Raw genomic sequence first — 16,219 nt, 5'->3', positions numbered from 1 at the left:
GTGTTTGAGTGATTTGCGATTGGATGCCTGGTTGGTGCAGTGTGATTGGCTGGCTTTCCCCACCTTGGGGGGGCGGGGGGGTCCCCCAATCCCACGGGAATTGGTTACAGGTGGGAGCAGTGGGATTAGATGGGAATCCGATGAGGTTTTGTAATCGTGAGGCAATCCCTGGGGCCTCATTAACCCGAGACAAAGTCAGGGGAGGGTTTTTTTGTTTGAAACTTCTGTCTTTTCCGAAAGTGATCAGTTATTTCCCCGTTTGTGTTTTGAACTCTGTTCTGCAGAGCAGTCATAACATGCACCCCGGAGCCTCGTACATCCCCCCACCCCCACCCCCACCCCTCCGCCCACCCTCGCCCCCCAGGTACAGTCCAGCTGCAATGGGAATGCCGTGGTTCAGGTGTACAGCACCCTGACCCCAATGAACGGGAACTCCTCCGAGGGACAGTCACTGGGAATGCAGAACTTCCAACAGATCCAGGTAAGACTCAGCCAAGGAACTGGCACCACTGTCTCCGATTAATGTCGTGGGTTGGGGAAGTGCCGTAAATCCTGGAACGGGGAAGGTGGGAACGTTCCCTGTGATCTTACAGGAGGAGGACATCCAGTCCAGTATCACTGGGCCAGAGTCAATGGTTCAATCCCTATTGCTTGGATTTTGGATTATTTATCCAAATCTGGTGTGATAATTATTATCTCCGACTTGTTAGAAAGAATTGGACTAAATCCCACTATCCCGCTCTCTCCCAGTGTCTCTCTGTCTAAATCCCACTATCCTGCTCTCTCCCAGTGTCTCTTTCTGTCTAAATCCCACTATCCCGCTCTCTCCCAGTGTCTCTCTGACTAAATCCCACTATCCCGCTCTCTCCCAGTGTCTCCCTGTCTAAATCCCACTATCCCGCTCTCTCCCAGTGTCTCTCTGTCTAAATCCACTATCCCGCTCTCTCCTAATGTCTCTCTGTCTAAATCCCACTATCCCGCTCTCTCCCAGTGTCTCTCTGACTAAATCCCACTATTTCTGCTCCCTCCCAGTGTCTCTCTGTCTAAATCCCACTATTCCTGCTCTCTCCCAGTGTCTCTCTGTCTAAATCCCACTATCCCGCTCTCTCCCAGTGTCTATCTGTCTAAATCCCACTATTCCCACTCTCTCCCAGTCTCCCTCTGTCTAAATCCCACTATCCTGCTCTCCCCCAGTGTCTCCCTGTCTAAATCCCACTATTCCCGCTCTCTCCCAGTGTCTCTCTGTCTAAATCCCACTATCCTGTTCTCTCCCAGTGTCTCTCTGTCTAAATCCCACTATCCTGCTCTCCCCCAGTGTCTCCCTGTCTAAATCCCACTATTCCCGCTCTCTCCCAGTGTCTCTCTGTCTAAATCCCACTATCCCGCTCTCTCCCAGTGTCTCTCTGTCTAAATCCCACTATCCTGCTCTCTCCCAGTGTCTCTCTGTCTAAATCCCACTATCCCGCTCTCTCCCAGTGTCTCTGTCTAAATCCCACTATCCCGCTCTCTCCCAGTGTCTCTCTGTCTAAATCCCACTATCCCGCTCTCTCCCAGTGTCTCTCTGTCTAAATCCCACTATCCCGCTCTCTCCCAGTGTCTCTGTCTAAATCCCACTATCCCGCTCTCTCCCAGTGTCTGTCTGTCTAAATCCCACTATCCTGCTCTCCCCCAGTGTCTCCCTGTCTAAATCCCACTATCCCGCTCTCTCCCAGTGTCTCTCTGTCTAAATCCCACTATCCCGCTCTCTCCCAGTGTCTGTCTGTCTAAATCCCACTATTCCCGCTCTCTCCCAGCGTCTCTCTGTCTAAATCCCACTATTCCCGCTCTCTCCCAGTGTCTCTCTGTCTAAATCCCACTATTCCCGCTCTCCCCCAGTGTCTCCCTGTCTAAATCCCACTATTCCCGCTCTCTCCCAGTGTCTCCCTGTCTAAATCCCACTATCCCGCTCTCTCCCAGTGTCTGTCCTGTCTAAATCCCACTATCCTGCTCTCCCCAGTGTCTCCCTGTCTAAATCCCACTATCCCGCTCTCTCCCAGTGTCTGTCTGTCTAAATCCCACTATCCCGCTCTCTCCCAGTGTCTGTCTGTCTAAATCCCACTATTCCCGCTCTCTCCCAGCGTCTCTCTGTCTAAATCCCACTATTCCCGCTCTCTCCCAGTGTCTCCCTGTCTAAATCCCACTATCCCGCTCTCCCCAGTGTCTCCCTGTCTAAATCCCACTATCCCGCTCTCTCCCAGTGTCTCTGTCTAAATCCACTATCCCGCTCTCTCCCAGTGTCTCTGTCTAAATCCCACTATCCCGCTCTCTCCCAGTGTCTCTGTCTAAATCCCACTATCCCGCTCTCTCCCAGTGTCTCTCTGTCTAAATCCCACTATCCCGCTCTCTCCCAGTGTCTCTCTGTCTAAATCCCACTATCCCGCTCTCTCCCAGTGTCTCTGACTAAATCCCACTATCCCGCTCTCTCCCAGTGTCTCTCTGTCTAAATCCCACTATCCCGCTCTCTCCCAGTGTCTCTGACTAAATCCCACTATCCGCTCTCTCCCAGTGTCTCTGTCTAAATCCCACTATCCCGCTCTCTCCCAGTGTCTCTCTGTCTAAATCCCACTATCCCGCTCTCTCCCAGTGTCTCTCTGTCTAAATCCCACTATCCCGCTCTCTCCCAGTGTCTCTCTGTCTAAATCCCACTATCCCGCTCTCTCCCAGTGTCTCTGACTAAATCCCACTATCCCGCTCTCTCCCAGTGTCTCTCTGTCTAAATCCCACTATCCCGCTCTCTCCAGTGTCTCTGACTAAATCCCACTATCCCGCTCTCTCCCAGTGTCTCTCTGTCTAAATCCCACTATCCCGCTCTCTCCCAGTGTCTCTCTGTCTAAATCCCACTATCCCGCTCTCTCCCAGTGTCTCTCTGTCTAAATCCCACTATCCCGCTCTCTCCCAGTGTCTCTCTGTCTAAATCCCACTATCCCGCTCTCTCCCAGTGTCTCTGACTAAATCCCACTATCCCGCTCTCTCCCAGTGTCTCTGACTAAATCCCACTATCCCGCTCTCTCCCAGTGTCTCTCTGTCTAAATCCCACTATCCTGCTCTCTCCCAGTGTCTCTTTCTGTCTAAATCCCACTATCCCGCTCTCTCCCAGTGTCTCTCTGTCTAAATCCCACTATCCTGCTCTCTCCCAGTGTCTCTCTGTCTAAATCCCACTATCCCGCTCTCTCCCAGTGTCTGTCTGTCTAAATCCCACTATCCCGCTCTCTCCCAGTGTCTCTCTGTCTAAATCCCACTATCCCGCTCTCTCCCAGTGTCTCTCTGTCTAAATCCCACTATCCCGCTCTCTCCCAGTGTCTGTCTGTCTAAATCCCACTATCCCGCTCTCTCCCAGTGTCTGTCTGTCTAAATCCCACTATCCCGCTCTCTCCCAGTGTCTCCCTGTCTAAATCCCACTATCCCGCTCTCTCCCAGTGTCTCCCTGTCTAAATCCCACTATCCCGCTCTCTCCCAGTGTCTCCCTGTCTAAATCCCGCTATCCCGCTCTCTCCCAGTGTCTCTCTGTCTAAATCCCACTATCCCGCTCTCTCCCAGTGTCTCCCTGTCTAAATCCCACTATCCCGCTCTCTCCCAGTGTCTCTGTGTCTATATCCCACTATCCCGCTCTCTCCCAGTGTCTGTCTGTCTAAATCCCACTATCCCGCTCTCTCCCAGTGTCTCTGTGTCTAAATCCCACTATCCCGCTCTCTCCCAGTGTCTCTGTCTAAATCCCACTATCCCGCTCTCTCCCAGTGTCTCCCTGTCTAAATCCCACTATCCCGCTCTCTCTGAATACAGACAATGTGCAGGGCTTTGTGGGGGGGGGGGGGGGGGGGGGTGTGGGGGAAGTCAGGGGAGTGGCACGAAATCGCTGCTCGTTGGGAGAGCCAGGCAGACGTGATGGGCCAAATGGCCTCCTGCACCATTAACATTGTGTAGTTTCCATCGACGTGACCTTCCATTCCTCGCTCCATCCCGTTAATCCAGCTTCCCTCGGACACTGCCTGAGGGAGCCGGGTCCACCTTCTCACTGCTCCCTGGGTAAGGATGTTCCCTGAGTTTATTAGTGACTATCTGATATTGCTGCCCCCCCTCCCGTCTCCGGCCCTGTCCCCCCCCCCCCGTCCCCCCGTTGGGGGTTATTTCAGTGCTGGTCCTGCTGGCTGTTTGACCCGTGCTGTGTGTGCTCTCACTGCCGTTCCTGCAGGTTCCCAGTCAGTGTGTGGACAGTTCCCCCTTCACAACTCCACCAGTCTACAGCCCGGGAAAACAAGGCTTTAAAACCAAAACAAGCAGCATCGTCACCACCTCGCCCCTCAACCCTGCAGCCAGTGACCTCTCCACCTTCGACCCCGAGAGCGGGAAGAACAGGCAGTCCAAAGACACCTTGGGCATACCGGAAGGTAAGGACCCCAATTCGAGTAGAATGTGAACCTCCAGCCGCGCACCGACCCCCCCACCCCCACCCCCACCCCCATCCCCATCCCCACCTCACAGACAGCTTCGTCCCCACTCGCAACCCAGTCTGAGAATCCCAGTGCAGCGCTGAGGGAGTGCCGCACTGTCAGAGGGTCAGTGCTGAGGGAGTGCCGCACTGTCAGAGGGTCAGTGCTGAGGGAGTGCCGCACTCTCAGAGGGTCAGTGCTGAGGGAGTGCCGCACTGTCAGAGGGTCAGTATTGAGGGAGTGCTGCACTGTCAGAGGGTCAGTATTGAGGGAGTGCTGCACTGTCACAGAGTCAGTGCTGAGGGAGTGCTGCACTGTCAGAGGGTCAGTACTGAGGGAGCCCCGCACTGTCAGAGGGTCAGTGCTGAGGGAGTGCCGCACTGTCAGAGGGTCAGTACTGAGGGAGCCCCGCACTGTCAGAGGGTCAGTGCTGAGGGAGTGCCGCACTGTCAGAGGGTCAGTGCTGAGGGAGCCCCGCACTGTCAGAGGGTCAGTGCTGAAGGAGTGCCGCACTGTCAGAGGGTCAGTGCTGAAGGAGTGCCGCACTGTCACAGAGTCAGTGCTGAGGGAGTGCTGCACTGTCAGAGGGTCAGTACTGAGGGAGCCCCGCACTGTCAGAGGGTCAGTGCTGAGGGAGTGCCGCACTGTCAGAGGGTCAGTGCTGAGGGAGTGCCGCACTGTCAGAGGGTCAGTGCTGAGGGAGTGCCGCACTGTCAGAGGGTCAGTGCTGAGGGAGTGCCGCACTGTCAGAGGGTCAGTGCTGAGGGAGTGCCGCACTGTCAGAGGGTCAGTGCTGAGGGAGCGCCGCACTGTCAGAGGGTCAGTATTGAGGGAGTGCTGCACTGTCAGAGGGTCAGTATTGAGGGAGTGCTGCACTGTCACAGAGTCAGTGCTGAGGGAGTGCCGCACTGTCAGAGGGTCAGTGCTGAGGGAGTGCCGCACTGTCAGAGGGTCAGTGCTGAGGGAGTGCCGCACTGTCAGAGGGTCAGTGCTGAGGGAGTGCCGCACTGTCAGAGGGTCAGTGCTGAGGGAGTGCCGCACTGTCAGAGGGTCAGTGCTGAGGGAGTGCCGCACTGTCAGAGGGTCAGTGCTGAGGGAGTGCCGCACTGTCAGAGGGTCAGGTCTGCGGAGTGGGGGCGGTGGGGGGGTGGATTCATTTCCGCAGAGTAACAGTGAGTGAGTCTGGGGAAACCCCGGGGGTGGGGGGAATCTCTCTGCTGCCAAATCTGTGGCGTTTGTGATGCAACAAAATGGAAATCGTTCTGTGATAGGGTGAAGGGAATTCATCCCAATCCCTGTTTCTGAGGGTTTGTACTCTCCCATCGAGGATAGGATTGCGATGCCTCCTGGAGTTGAATATCCTGTGGCGTGAATGGAGAATGGCTGCATGGGTGAGGGACCCTGAGAGCCCCCCCTGCCTGCCCGTGAGGGAGATGTCAGTGTGGGTGTGACCGGGGCGGTGGGGTTTGTAACCAGCGACGCTGTGCCACGTGGAGGTGTCTCGCTCCCTCTCCGGGTTTCTCTGAGTCTGTCTCGGTGAACCCTCCCGAAATCACACTGTGCCCCCTCAGCACTGCGGAGCGGCGGGGAGCTGTGATGAGAACTGGAATCTGGAGAGAATGTCACAAACTGTTTCTCTCTCTCTTTCAGGAAAAGGAAAACTGCAGAAGCTGCAATGTAATTATTGTAACAAGATGTTTGCCAAGAACTTCGACCTCCAGCAGCACATCAGAAGGTATAAGGGTCAGTTTCTTCATCGGATCCGGTCCAAGCTGATAACCCATCGTCTCTCCTCTTGTGACTGGCTGATTATAGAATGCAGGAGGCCATTCAGCCCATTGCGCTGGAGGAGTTATCCTGACTCCTCTGGCCTTTCCCCATTGCCCTTCGAAGGGTTCGTTTACTCCTCGTGTCAGCTCTGGATTATTTTAAATCCGCATTCTCCCGTATCGCCACAGTTTTAAATTTATTCTTTGCGATGTGGCCTTTGCTGGCAAGGCCAGTATTTGTTTCCCGTCTCTAATTGCCCTTTGCTCGCTGGGCCATTACAGAGAGGATTTGAGAGTCGGCCAATTTGCTGTAACTCTGGAGTCACGTGTAGGCCAGAGCGGGAAAGGATGGCAGATTTCCTTCCCTAAAGGACATTGGTGAACTAGATGGGTTTTTTGACAATGGGTGATGGTTGTCCCAGTCACGGTTCCTGAAACTAATTCTATATTCCAGATTTATTAATCGAGTTCAGTTTCTAGCAGCTGCCCACTTGGAATTTTAACCTTTGCCCCCAGTGGATTATTAGACCGGAGACGTCACCACTCCCCCAGACGGCCGTCTGAAGCTCTTGGCCCCAGGCTGTCGGTAACTCCTGGTGCCGGGGGGGGCTGAGAGAGCCTCTGAATTCACCCAGCTTTTCCGTTAATGGCAGGTTTGGATTTGGGACGGAGACGGGGATGGGATGGGGGTCCCTGTCCACCAAGAATAGAGACACAGAGGTTCACAGCATGGAAACAGGCCCTTCAGCCCAACTTGTCCATGCTGCCCCTTTTTAAACACTAAGCGAGTCCCAATTGCCCACATTTGGCCCATATCCCTCTATACCCATCATTCCCATGTAACGGTCTAAATGCTTTTTAAAAGACAGAATTGTACCCACCTCTACTGTCTCTGGCAGCTTGTTCCAGACACTCAGCACCCTCTGTGTGAAAGAATTGCCCTTCTGGACCCTTTTGTATCTCTCCCCTCTCACCTTAAACCTGTGCCCTCTAGTTTTGGGCATTCTGTCTTTGGTTGACTATTTATCTTAAAGTTTATTTATTGATCACAAGTAGGCTTCCATTAACACTGCAGTGAAGTTACTGTGAAATTCCCCTAGTGCCACAGTCCAGCGTCTGTTTGGGTCAATGCACCCTAACCAGCATGCCTTTCAGAATGTGGGAGGAAACCCACGCAGACATGGGGAGAACGTGCAGATTCCACACAGACTGTGACCCAAGCCAGGAATTGAACCCAGGGTCTCTGACGCTGTGAGGCAGCAGTGCCAACCACTGTGTCAAGGTGCTGCCCACATACCTTATCTATGCCTGTTATTATTTTATAGACCTCTGTAAGATCACCCTTAAGCCTCCTGCGCTCAGAGAAAAAAGTCCCAGTCTATCCAGCCTCTCCTTATAACTCAAACCATCAAGTCCCGGTAGCGTCCTAGTAAATCTAGAAGAGGATTGGGATTTCTTGCCCTCTGGCTCCACGTTACTCAGGCAGGACCTGACAGTAGATATCCTCCTCCACCTTCCTCAGTTCTCACTCAGCGTCTCGCATTGCAAGAATTCCAATATGAAAATCCAAGCTGATACTCAGTGCAGTATGGAGGGGGTGCAGCACTGTCAGTGGTGCTGTCCTTGGGATGTGGTGTTGACCCGAGGCCTTGTTTATCTTTTTGATGGGTAAGGAGCCATTTTGAAGATGAGGAGAGCTCTGTCTGGTGCCCTGACCAATATTTCCCCCTCGGTCAACACCCACAGGAAACAGGGCATCTGCTCATTACCATATTGCAGCCGTGACTACATTTCAAAACTGCATCATTGGTTGTGAAGCATTTCCTGAGGTTGTGAAAGGCGCTATACAAATGCAAGTTTCCATCAGGGTTCTGACAAAGCTGTATTTATAAGTTCTCTGAACACTCATTCCCCTGGATTTGACGTTTGTGTTTTTTCTGTTGTCGATGGTAACGAGGTTTGCTGTCCTTATTTGAAATTGGAATGCTTGTGTTACCTTTGGTTGCCCTGCTTGACCTCTGACCCCCGTCCTCCTTGTTCCCCCTATAGCCACACTGGAGAGAAGCCATTCCAGTGCATTGTTTGTGGCCGTGCCTTTGCTCAGAAGTCCAATGTCAAGAAACACATGCAAACCCACAAGGTGTGGCCAGCGGGCGTGTCCCGTTCCTCTGTCTCCGTACAGGTGGTGACGGTCAACTCCGAAGAGACAGGGGACCCAGAGGAGAATGAGGTCACAGGTCAGCCACGTGACTGCGGTGCGGTGAGCGGTGGTTTTGTACATGTGCCGGCTTTTAAAAAAAGGTTCCGAACTCTTTCGAAGCTCTACTTGTGTCTGAGTCCTGGAGAGAAGGGTAATTCCCAGCTCCCAGACCTGGGAGAGTACAGCCAGTTCCGGATAATAGCGTGGACGGGATAGTGTGGGAAGTGTAGACTGAGCCGATGGATGGGATACTGGTTTGTGTGATGGATTGGGCTTCATTCACGACCCTTTGTAGTTTCTTGCGGATTTGGGCAGAGCAGGAGCCCATACCAAGCTGTGATACAACCAGAAAGAATACTTTTTATGATGCATCTGTAAACGTTGGTGAGAATCGTAGCGGACATGCCAAATTTCCTCTTGAGAAAGTAGAGGCATCGGTGGGCTTTCTTAACTAAAGTGTCGGCATGGGGGGAACAGGACAGGTTGTTGGTGATCTGGACACCTAAAAACTTGAAGCTCTCGACCCTTTCTACTTCATCCCCGTTGATGTAGACAGTGGCGTGTTCTCCTTTACACTTCCTGAAGTCGATGACAATCTCCTCCGTTTTGTTGACATTGAGGGAGAGATTATTGTCGCCGCCCCAGTTCACCAGATTCTCTATCTCATTCCTGTACTCTGTCTCATCACTGTTTGAGATCCCCTGACATGTTTTAAACATGGAGACAGAGAAAACAGGAAGGAACTTTTCCCCTTGGTGGAGGGATCAGTGAGGAGGGGGCACAGATTTAAGGTAAGGGGAAAGAGGGTTAGAGGGGATGGGAGGAAAATCTTATTCATCCAGAGGGTGGGGGGAGTCTGGAACTCGCTGCCTAAAGTGTGGCAGAGACAGAGACCCTCATAATATTTAAGAAGTATTTAGATCTGCATTTGCAAAGCCAAGACACACAAGTCTATGGGCCTTGTGCTGGAACACAGAATAGTTAGATGATTGTATTTGACTGGCACAGATGTGATGGGCCGAAGGGCCTTTTCCGTGCTGTAGAGCTCTGTGACTCTGGATCAAAGTTCACTAACATTCCTCCCGAGCTTTCTATCTGAGCTATCAGGTTACGTAGGTGAGTTAGAGGTAGACACAGATGAGTCGATAACCAAAGATTTTACAGCCAAATGAAGTGCTTTTTGAGTACGGTTACTGTTGTAATGTAGGAAAGGCAACTCGTGCACAGCAAGCTCCCAACAAACAGCAGTATGGCATGGTGGCACAGTGGTTGGCACTGCTGCCTCACAGGGCCAGGGACCCAGGTTCGATTCCAGCCTTGGATCACTGTCTATGGAGTGCAGAGATGTGCAGTGTAGGTGGATTGGCCACGCTAAATTATCCCTTAGCGTCCCAGGATGTGTGAGTTAGAGGGATTAGCAGAGTAAATATGTGGGGTTACAGGGATAGGGTCTGGGTAAGATGCTGTATTGGAGAGCATCAGTACAGACCTGATGGGCCGAATGCGTGGTAGGGATTTTATTTTATATAAAGCATTCTGTCTGAGTTCTGTGCCCAGTTTTATATCTCGGATACATCACTTTTTTGCTAGTCCAAGGATATGAAAAGACATGGAGCCGAGGTAGATGGATGAGGTTAGGATAATGACCAGCTGTTAAACGTTGGCACAGTCTCGAGGGGCTGAATGGCCTGTACGTGTGATATTTCTCAGCGGGGCGACAGGGACAGACCTGCGAAGGTACAAGATGGCGGACTTGGGAAAATGAGAGTGTGGGCAGTGTTCTGAAGTTGTGATTACTGCACCTTGGGCTGGGAGGGTGGATTGGGAGGCTGGGGAATGACTGACACCTTTAACAAGCCCTTGTTATCTCTCCCCTGCCCCTTCTCTCTCCCCTGCCCCTTCTCCCCGTTCTCTGGTTTACTCTAAAGCAGAGTTATCGGAAAGCACTGAGCAGCATCCACAACAGAACGCAGTCACCCACCCGGGTGATGGCAGTGGTGGAGAGGCGAAGCAGATGGTGGTGATAGACAGCTCGTACCAGTGCCAGTTCTGCCCCAGTAAATTCGTCACTTATTTCCAGCTTAAGTCGCACATGATCCAGCACAAGAATCAACAGGTACGGTGCGAGCACACGCGCGCGCGCACACACACATACATACGTGTGTCACATACATACATGTGTGCACACACTCATGTACGCGCATGCATGCACACACGCATACGGGGCTGGGTGTGAGGGGCAGAATAGTGTCAGAGGGAACATTGGAATGGGGTGAGGCCATTCAGCCCATCAAACCTGTTACTCCATTTATTTGATCTTTTTTATGTTTTGGTGGGATGTGGGGGTCGCTGGCTGGGCCAACATTTATTGCCCATCCCTGAAGCATTTAAATATCAACCACATTGCTGTGGGGGTCTGGAGTCACATGTAGGCCAGACCGGGTAAGAATTCCTGACAGGGTGTTATTTTGATTTGATTTGATTTATTACTGTCACGTGTATTAACGTACAGTGAAAAGTATTGTTTCTTGTGCGCTATACAGACAAAACACACCATTCATAGAGAAAGAAAGGAGAGAGTGCAGAATGTGGTGTTACAGTCATAGCGAGGGTGTAGAGAAAGATCAACTTAATGCAAGGTAGGTCCATACAAAAGTCTAATGGCAGCAGGGAAGAAGCTGTTCTTGAGTTGGTTGGTGCATGGCCTCAGACTTTTGTATCTTTCACCAGTAGCCTTGTATCTTGTATTGGTGAACATGGGTATTTCCGACAATCAGCAGCAGTTTCCTGGTCATCAGTAGATTCTTAATTCCAGATTGTTTTTTATTGAATTCAAATTCCACCGTCTGCCGTGGTGGGATTCGAACACGGGGTTCCCAGAACATTACCCTGGGTCTCTGGATTACTAGTCCAGTGATATACCACTCTGATCTGTTTCTTAGCTCCATCAACCTGCTTCTGTTCTGCAAGTCTGAATACTTCTGCTATTTGTAATTAGATTTGGTTTTTTTCTCCAGCCTGAAAGATTTTTCTTAAAATGAGAGGTTTCCAGATTTCTCCCTTGTGTGAATCTGTTCTGGAATAGCCCGAGCTCTAACCTTACCATTAAACGCTCTTCCTCCGGACAAGAGGAGATCGGGTTTAACAAACTCTTTATTCTTTCCAAGTGTCTCAATTTGATCACTAATTAACTGTCTACACTGAAGGGATTATAAGATTAGCCTATGGAACGTGTCCTCATAATTTAACTTTTTGGTCCCCAGTATCATTCCAACAAGTCCATTGTTCTAATTCTCATAGTGACCAATAATCTTTTACAATGAAAGGAATCCCCAAAAGCCAACGGAAAGAATACCGCTGGATGTGGATTGACTTTTTGCAACTTTCACTGTAACAAATCAGCTAAAGTCAACATAGCTCAAACTTTAATTAAACAGCTGAGGATGTTTCAAATAAAAATTTTGCTTTAAATATTTCACACCTCATTCATTTAGAACACGCACATTACATGCCGCACAAATCTCACCATCTTTCCCACTTGACCTTTTTTTATTGGAGCATCTTTTATTTCCCAGCCATCGTTTCACACCCGTCCCGGGGACATACATTCTTCAGAGATTCCCTTCTCAGACTCCTTTAGACGGTCTAACCTGCTCTGACACAACAGGCATTGCCCAATCACCCAGTCTTTGCTGTTCTGTCCTTTCCACCTGTTTGACGTGCACCGTAACACAGCCTCTGCTCTATTCTCAGAGACCCTGCCACAACAGCAGAATTAATTTGAAGACTGCAAGCATAAAACTGTTCCATCGAGGGAGAGCTTAAATTGTTTACTCTTTGCACAAATTTGCAGAATTCTGAACTGCCAGACGGTAACACAGACCAGCTGTAATTAGCTTTCTGTTTTATCCTTTGCTTGTTAGCCGGACATCGCCATGACATCCCAGATCACATGGACATTTCTTGGAACTGAGTGATGTCGTTATCAGGAAGCTAATTAACCGTCTTTCCAAATGCCCCACAGTACATTTTCTTCTTAAAGGGACATTGCAGAAAAGAAAACCCAGGCTTTTCCAGCACGTGGGTCATCACATTGCACTGCACTCACTCCAGGGCCAGTATATCCCTCTTGAGGTGTGTCCAGGACTGCACGCAGCTAATCCGTAGGAATTCTACATGTGCAATTGTAACATGACCTTTGCCCCTTCTAATTCCATTCCTGTGTCAACGTTCCCTTAGCTTCTGTAATTAGTTTCTTGAATCTGCTTTCAATGGTTGCAGGATCCACCCCCCTAAATCTCTCTGCTCCATTGCAATTCCTGACCACGTTAACCTGAATCACAGCACTGTGGATTTACATTGCCGCTGTCATGGGCTTGTATTAATTTCACTGTCGTGTTTTCCAATTAGTAAAGCATTAGTGAGGCCAGATGTGGAATACTGTGTACAGTTTTGGTCTCCTTACCCATTGGAGGCTGTTGTTTTCCTGGAGGGAATGCCACAACAGGTTCACCAGTGGGATTTCTATGTTGGGATTTTCTTGTGAGGCGAGAGTGTGGAAGCAGCCTGTATCCCCCAGGGAGAGGTGATCTCATTGAGAAAAATAATGCCCTTGACAGGGGAACTGCTCAGTAAATATCTGCGGGCCTCAGGAGGGGAAAGCCTGCTCACAAACCAGTAATGAGAGGAATCAAACGTTCTGATGCGAGAGCGAATCTTGCTTTGCAACAGATTAAAGAGGCTTGAACGCATACTGCAGGCCGACACTCCCGTTGCAGTACTGAGGGAGTGCAGCACTGTCAGAGGTGCCATCATTTGAAATTAATACAAGCCAATGACATTAAACAGTGGTCCCATCGACCCCCTGACTAGTGAATGTTGACCTCAGGCTGGAGAATCTGGAACAGTCCTGGGAGAAGGGTTCGGCCATTCTGAGAATGGCGTGAATTCAGATTTTTTTCACTTAGAGGGTTGTGAATCTTCGGAATTCTTTACCCCGGAGAGTTGTGGTCATTGAGTATTCTTCAAGACTCCGACCGATAGGTTTTTTGATATTGCAGGGACTAAAGCATTTGGGGATATTGCAGGATGGTGGGATTGAGGTAGAAAATCAGCCATGATCTTGTTAATTGGCCTCCAGCCCCCAGTTCCCGTGCTGTTATGAAATGTTCTTCTCTTTCTCAGGTGTATAAGTGTGTGGTGAAGAATTGCACACAGACCTTTGTAAAGCTGGAGGAGTTTGTGGAACACATCAAGAACCATGACGATGAGATAACGTATCGGTGTCACCTCTGCAGTAAGATCTTCCCATCTCTCTATGAGTTGGGAGTACACCAGTATTCTCACAACCTCTACCCCCAACAGGCGCCCAAGAAATGCCCCACTTTTTACAGGTAAGCCGACTGTTCCTTCCAGTTGTTAGATTAATTTAACCCAGTCCCAGTGACTGAACCCTAACTGCAGCTTCCTCCAAGGACAGCAGATACGTGGGGACATCCAGCAGATACGTGGGGGCATCCAGCAGATACATGGGGACATCGAGCAGATACATGGGGGCATCCAGCAGATACATGGGGACATCCAGCAGATACGTGGGGGCATCCAGCAGATACGTGGGGGCATCCAGCAGATACATGGGGGCATCCAGCAGATACGTGGGGGCATCCAGCAGATACGTGGGGGCATCCAGCAGATACGTGGGGGCATCCAGCAGATACGTGGGGGCATCCAGCAGATACGTGGGGGCATCCAGCAGATACGTGGGGGCATCCAGCAGATACGTGGGGGCATCCAGCAGATACGTGGGGGCATCCAGCAGATACGTGGGGACATCGAGCAGATACGTGGGGGCATCCAGCAGATACGTGGGGGCATCCAGCAGATACGTGGGGGCATCCAGCAGATACGTGGGGGCATCCAGCAGATACATGGGGGCATCCAGCAGATACGTGGGGGCATCCAGCAGATACGTGGGGGCATCCAGCAGATACGTGGGGGCATCCAGCAGATACATGGGGGCATCCAGCAGATACATGTCCCATGAATGAATAAAAAATAGCACCCAGCCTGCCCTGGGATCCGTCCGTCAGTCAGGATCTCCAGCATCCCTGCGGCAAACTGTTTCTCTCCCCAACCATCCTCAGTGTGTTGCGGTTGAATTTACCTCACCATTGCCCGTCCCAAATCCTTTCCAGACTCGGGAACCGGGAATCCTTCTTCACCTTCCAGTTCCCCACCTCCGGACCTGCATCATCATTTGTGAAGAGAGGCTGTTTGGGTGGGTTTGTCTTCCTTGGAGCAGGGAAGTGGAGGGGTGGGGGGTGTGATTGAGGTGTGCAGAATTATGAGGGACACAGATAAAGTAGGAAGAAACTTTTTCCCTTTGGAGAGGGGCCAGTAACCAAGGGGCAGAGATTTACAGAAATGGGTGGGAGATTTGGGGGGGATGTGAGGAGAACCCTTTACACCCTGAGGGTGCTGGGAATCCAAAGATATGTGGGTTAGGTGGATTGGCCACGTTAAATTGCCCATTGGTGTCAGGGGGACATGGAGGTAAAGTCTGGGTGGGATTGTGGTTGGTGCAGTCTCGATGGGCCAAATGGCAGCTCCTGCACTCTGTGATTCTTTGGAATCTGGAACTCACTGCCTGGTAGAGGCAGGAACCATCACAGCTTTAAAGAAGCATTTAGATGAGCACTTGACACGGGCCAAGTGCTGGAAAATAGGATTAGAATAGATAGGTGCTTGATGGCCAACACAAACATGATGGGCCGAAGGGTCTTTTCAGTGCTGTAAGATTCCAGGGGTGTAGTTTTCCTGTCCCACCCACCTTGGGGAATCGTAGTGGGCGGGATACGGACCGTGCCCGTGAAGGACCTCAGGCAGGATTTTCCGACCATGGGACGAATGTTGTTGGAAAATCCCATCCTCGGACTCTGTCAGTGTTAGTGCTGGCAAAGATTCCCAAAGGACGTGCCTCGGAAGCAGGATGCAGAGGGCGGCTGTGTAACTGATTGCTAAAATTAAAGGCAGAATTGTATTAAATCCCGTTTTGTCCGAGCTTCTGACATCACAGTAAAATCTAACAGCCAAACAGCAAAAAGCCCCAGAGAATCCATCGATAGCAGACAGGACAGAGAGTGGGTTAATGTGCAGGCTCGGTGGATTGGCCAGGCTATATTACCCCTTTGTATCGGGGGGACTAGCAGGGCAAATGCATGGGGCTATGGGAATAGGGTGAGAGTGTTGTCGGTGCAGGTTCGATGGGCTGAATGGCCTCACCCGGAACTGTAGGGATTCTGTGATTCTACGGACATGGAGAAATCTGCTCTGTTTCCATCCAGAAGCTTCATTCCTCTGATTATTTATTTGGTTTTCAGGTGTTCGAGGTGTTTGAGTAAATATTCCACTCCTGAAGCTCTTGAGCATCACCTGCAGACAGCGTCTCACAACTACCCCTGTCCACACTGCCAGAAGGTGAGGCCAGCTATTCTGTTCCAAACATCAAACAGCTCACCGAGAGTGTCTGCGTGAGTGTGTCTGCGTGAGTGTGTGTGTGTGTCTGTCTGCGTGAGTGTGAGTGTGTGTGTGTGTCTGCGTGAGTGTGTGTGTGTGTGTGTGTGTGTCTGCGTGAGTGTGTGTGTGTGTGTCTGCGTGAGTGTGAGTGTGTGTGTGTGTCTGCGTGAGTGTGTGTGTGTGTGTGTGTGTGTGTCTGCGTGAGTGTGTGTGTGTGTGTCTGCGTGAGTGTGAGTGTGTGTGTGTGTCTGCGTGAGTGTGTGTGTGTG

The 16,219-nt window shown here is 51.0% G+C and overlaps 1 protein-coding gene across 1 annotated transcript in view; it reads left to right on the top strand.

Moving 5' to 3' along the window:
- Positions 1–16,219, top strand: part of LOC145354078 (zinc finger protein 341-like) — a 37,894-nt gene that overhangs the window by 4,539 nt on the left and 17,136 nt on the right. Inside the window, 8 exon segments of the mRNA XM_080205211.1 lie at positions 285–336; positions 339–481; positions 4,229–4,424; positions 6,117–6,201; positions 8,285–8,472; positions 10,367–10,551; positions 13,620–13,828; positions 15,815–15,911. Of these exon segments, the coding sequence (XP_080061337.1) occupies positions 285–336; positions 339–481; positions 4,229–4,424; positions 6,117–6,201; positions 8,285–8,472; positions 10,367–10,551; positions 13,620–13,828; positions 15,815–15,911 (1,155 nt within the window).

Source organism: Carcharhinus amblyrhynchos, chromosome 16 (genome assembly GCF_965287045.1).
Source record: "Carcharhinus amblyrhynchos chromosome 16, sCarAmb.v2.hapA, whole genome shotgun sequence".
Classification (NCBI taxonomy): domain Eukaryota; kingdom Metazoa; phylum Chordata; class Chondrichthyes; order Carcharhiniformes; family Carcharhinidae; genus Carcharhinus; species Carcharhinus amblyrhynchos.
This window is presented reverse-complemented; position numbering and strand designations above follow the sequence as displayed.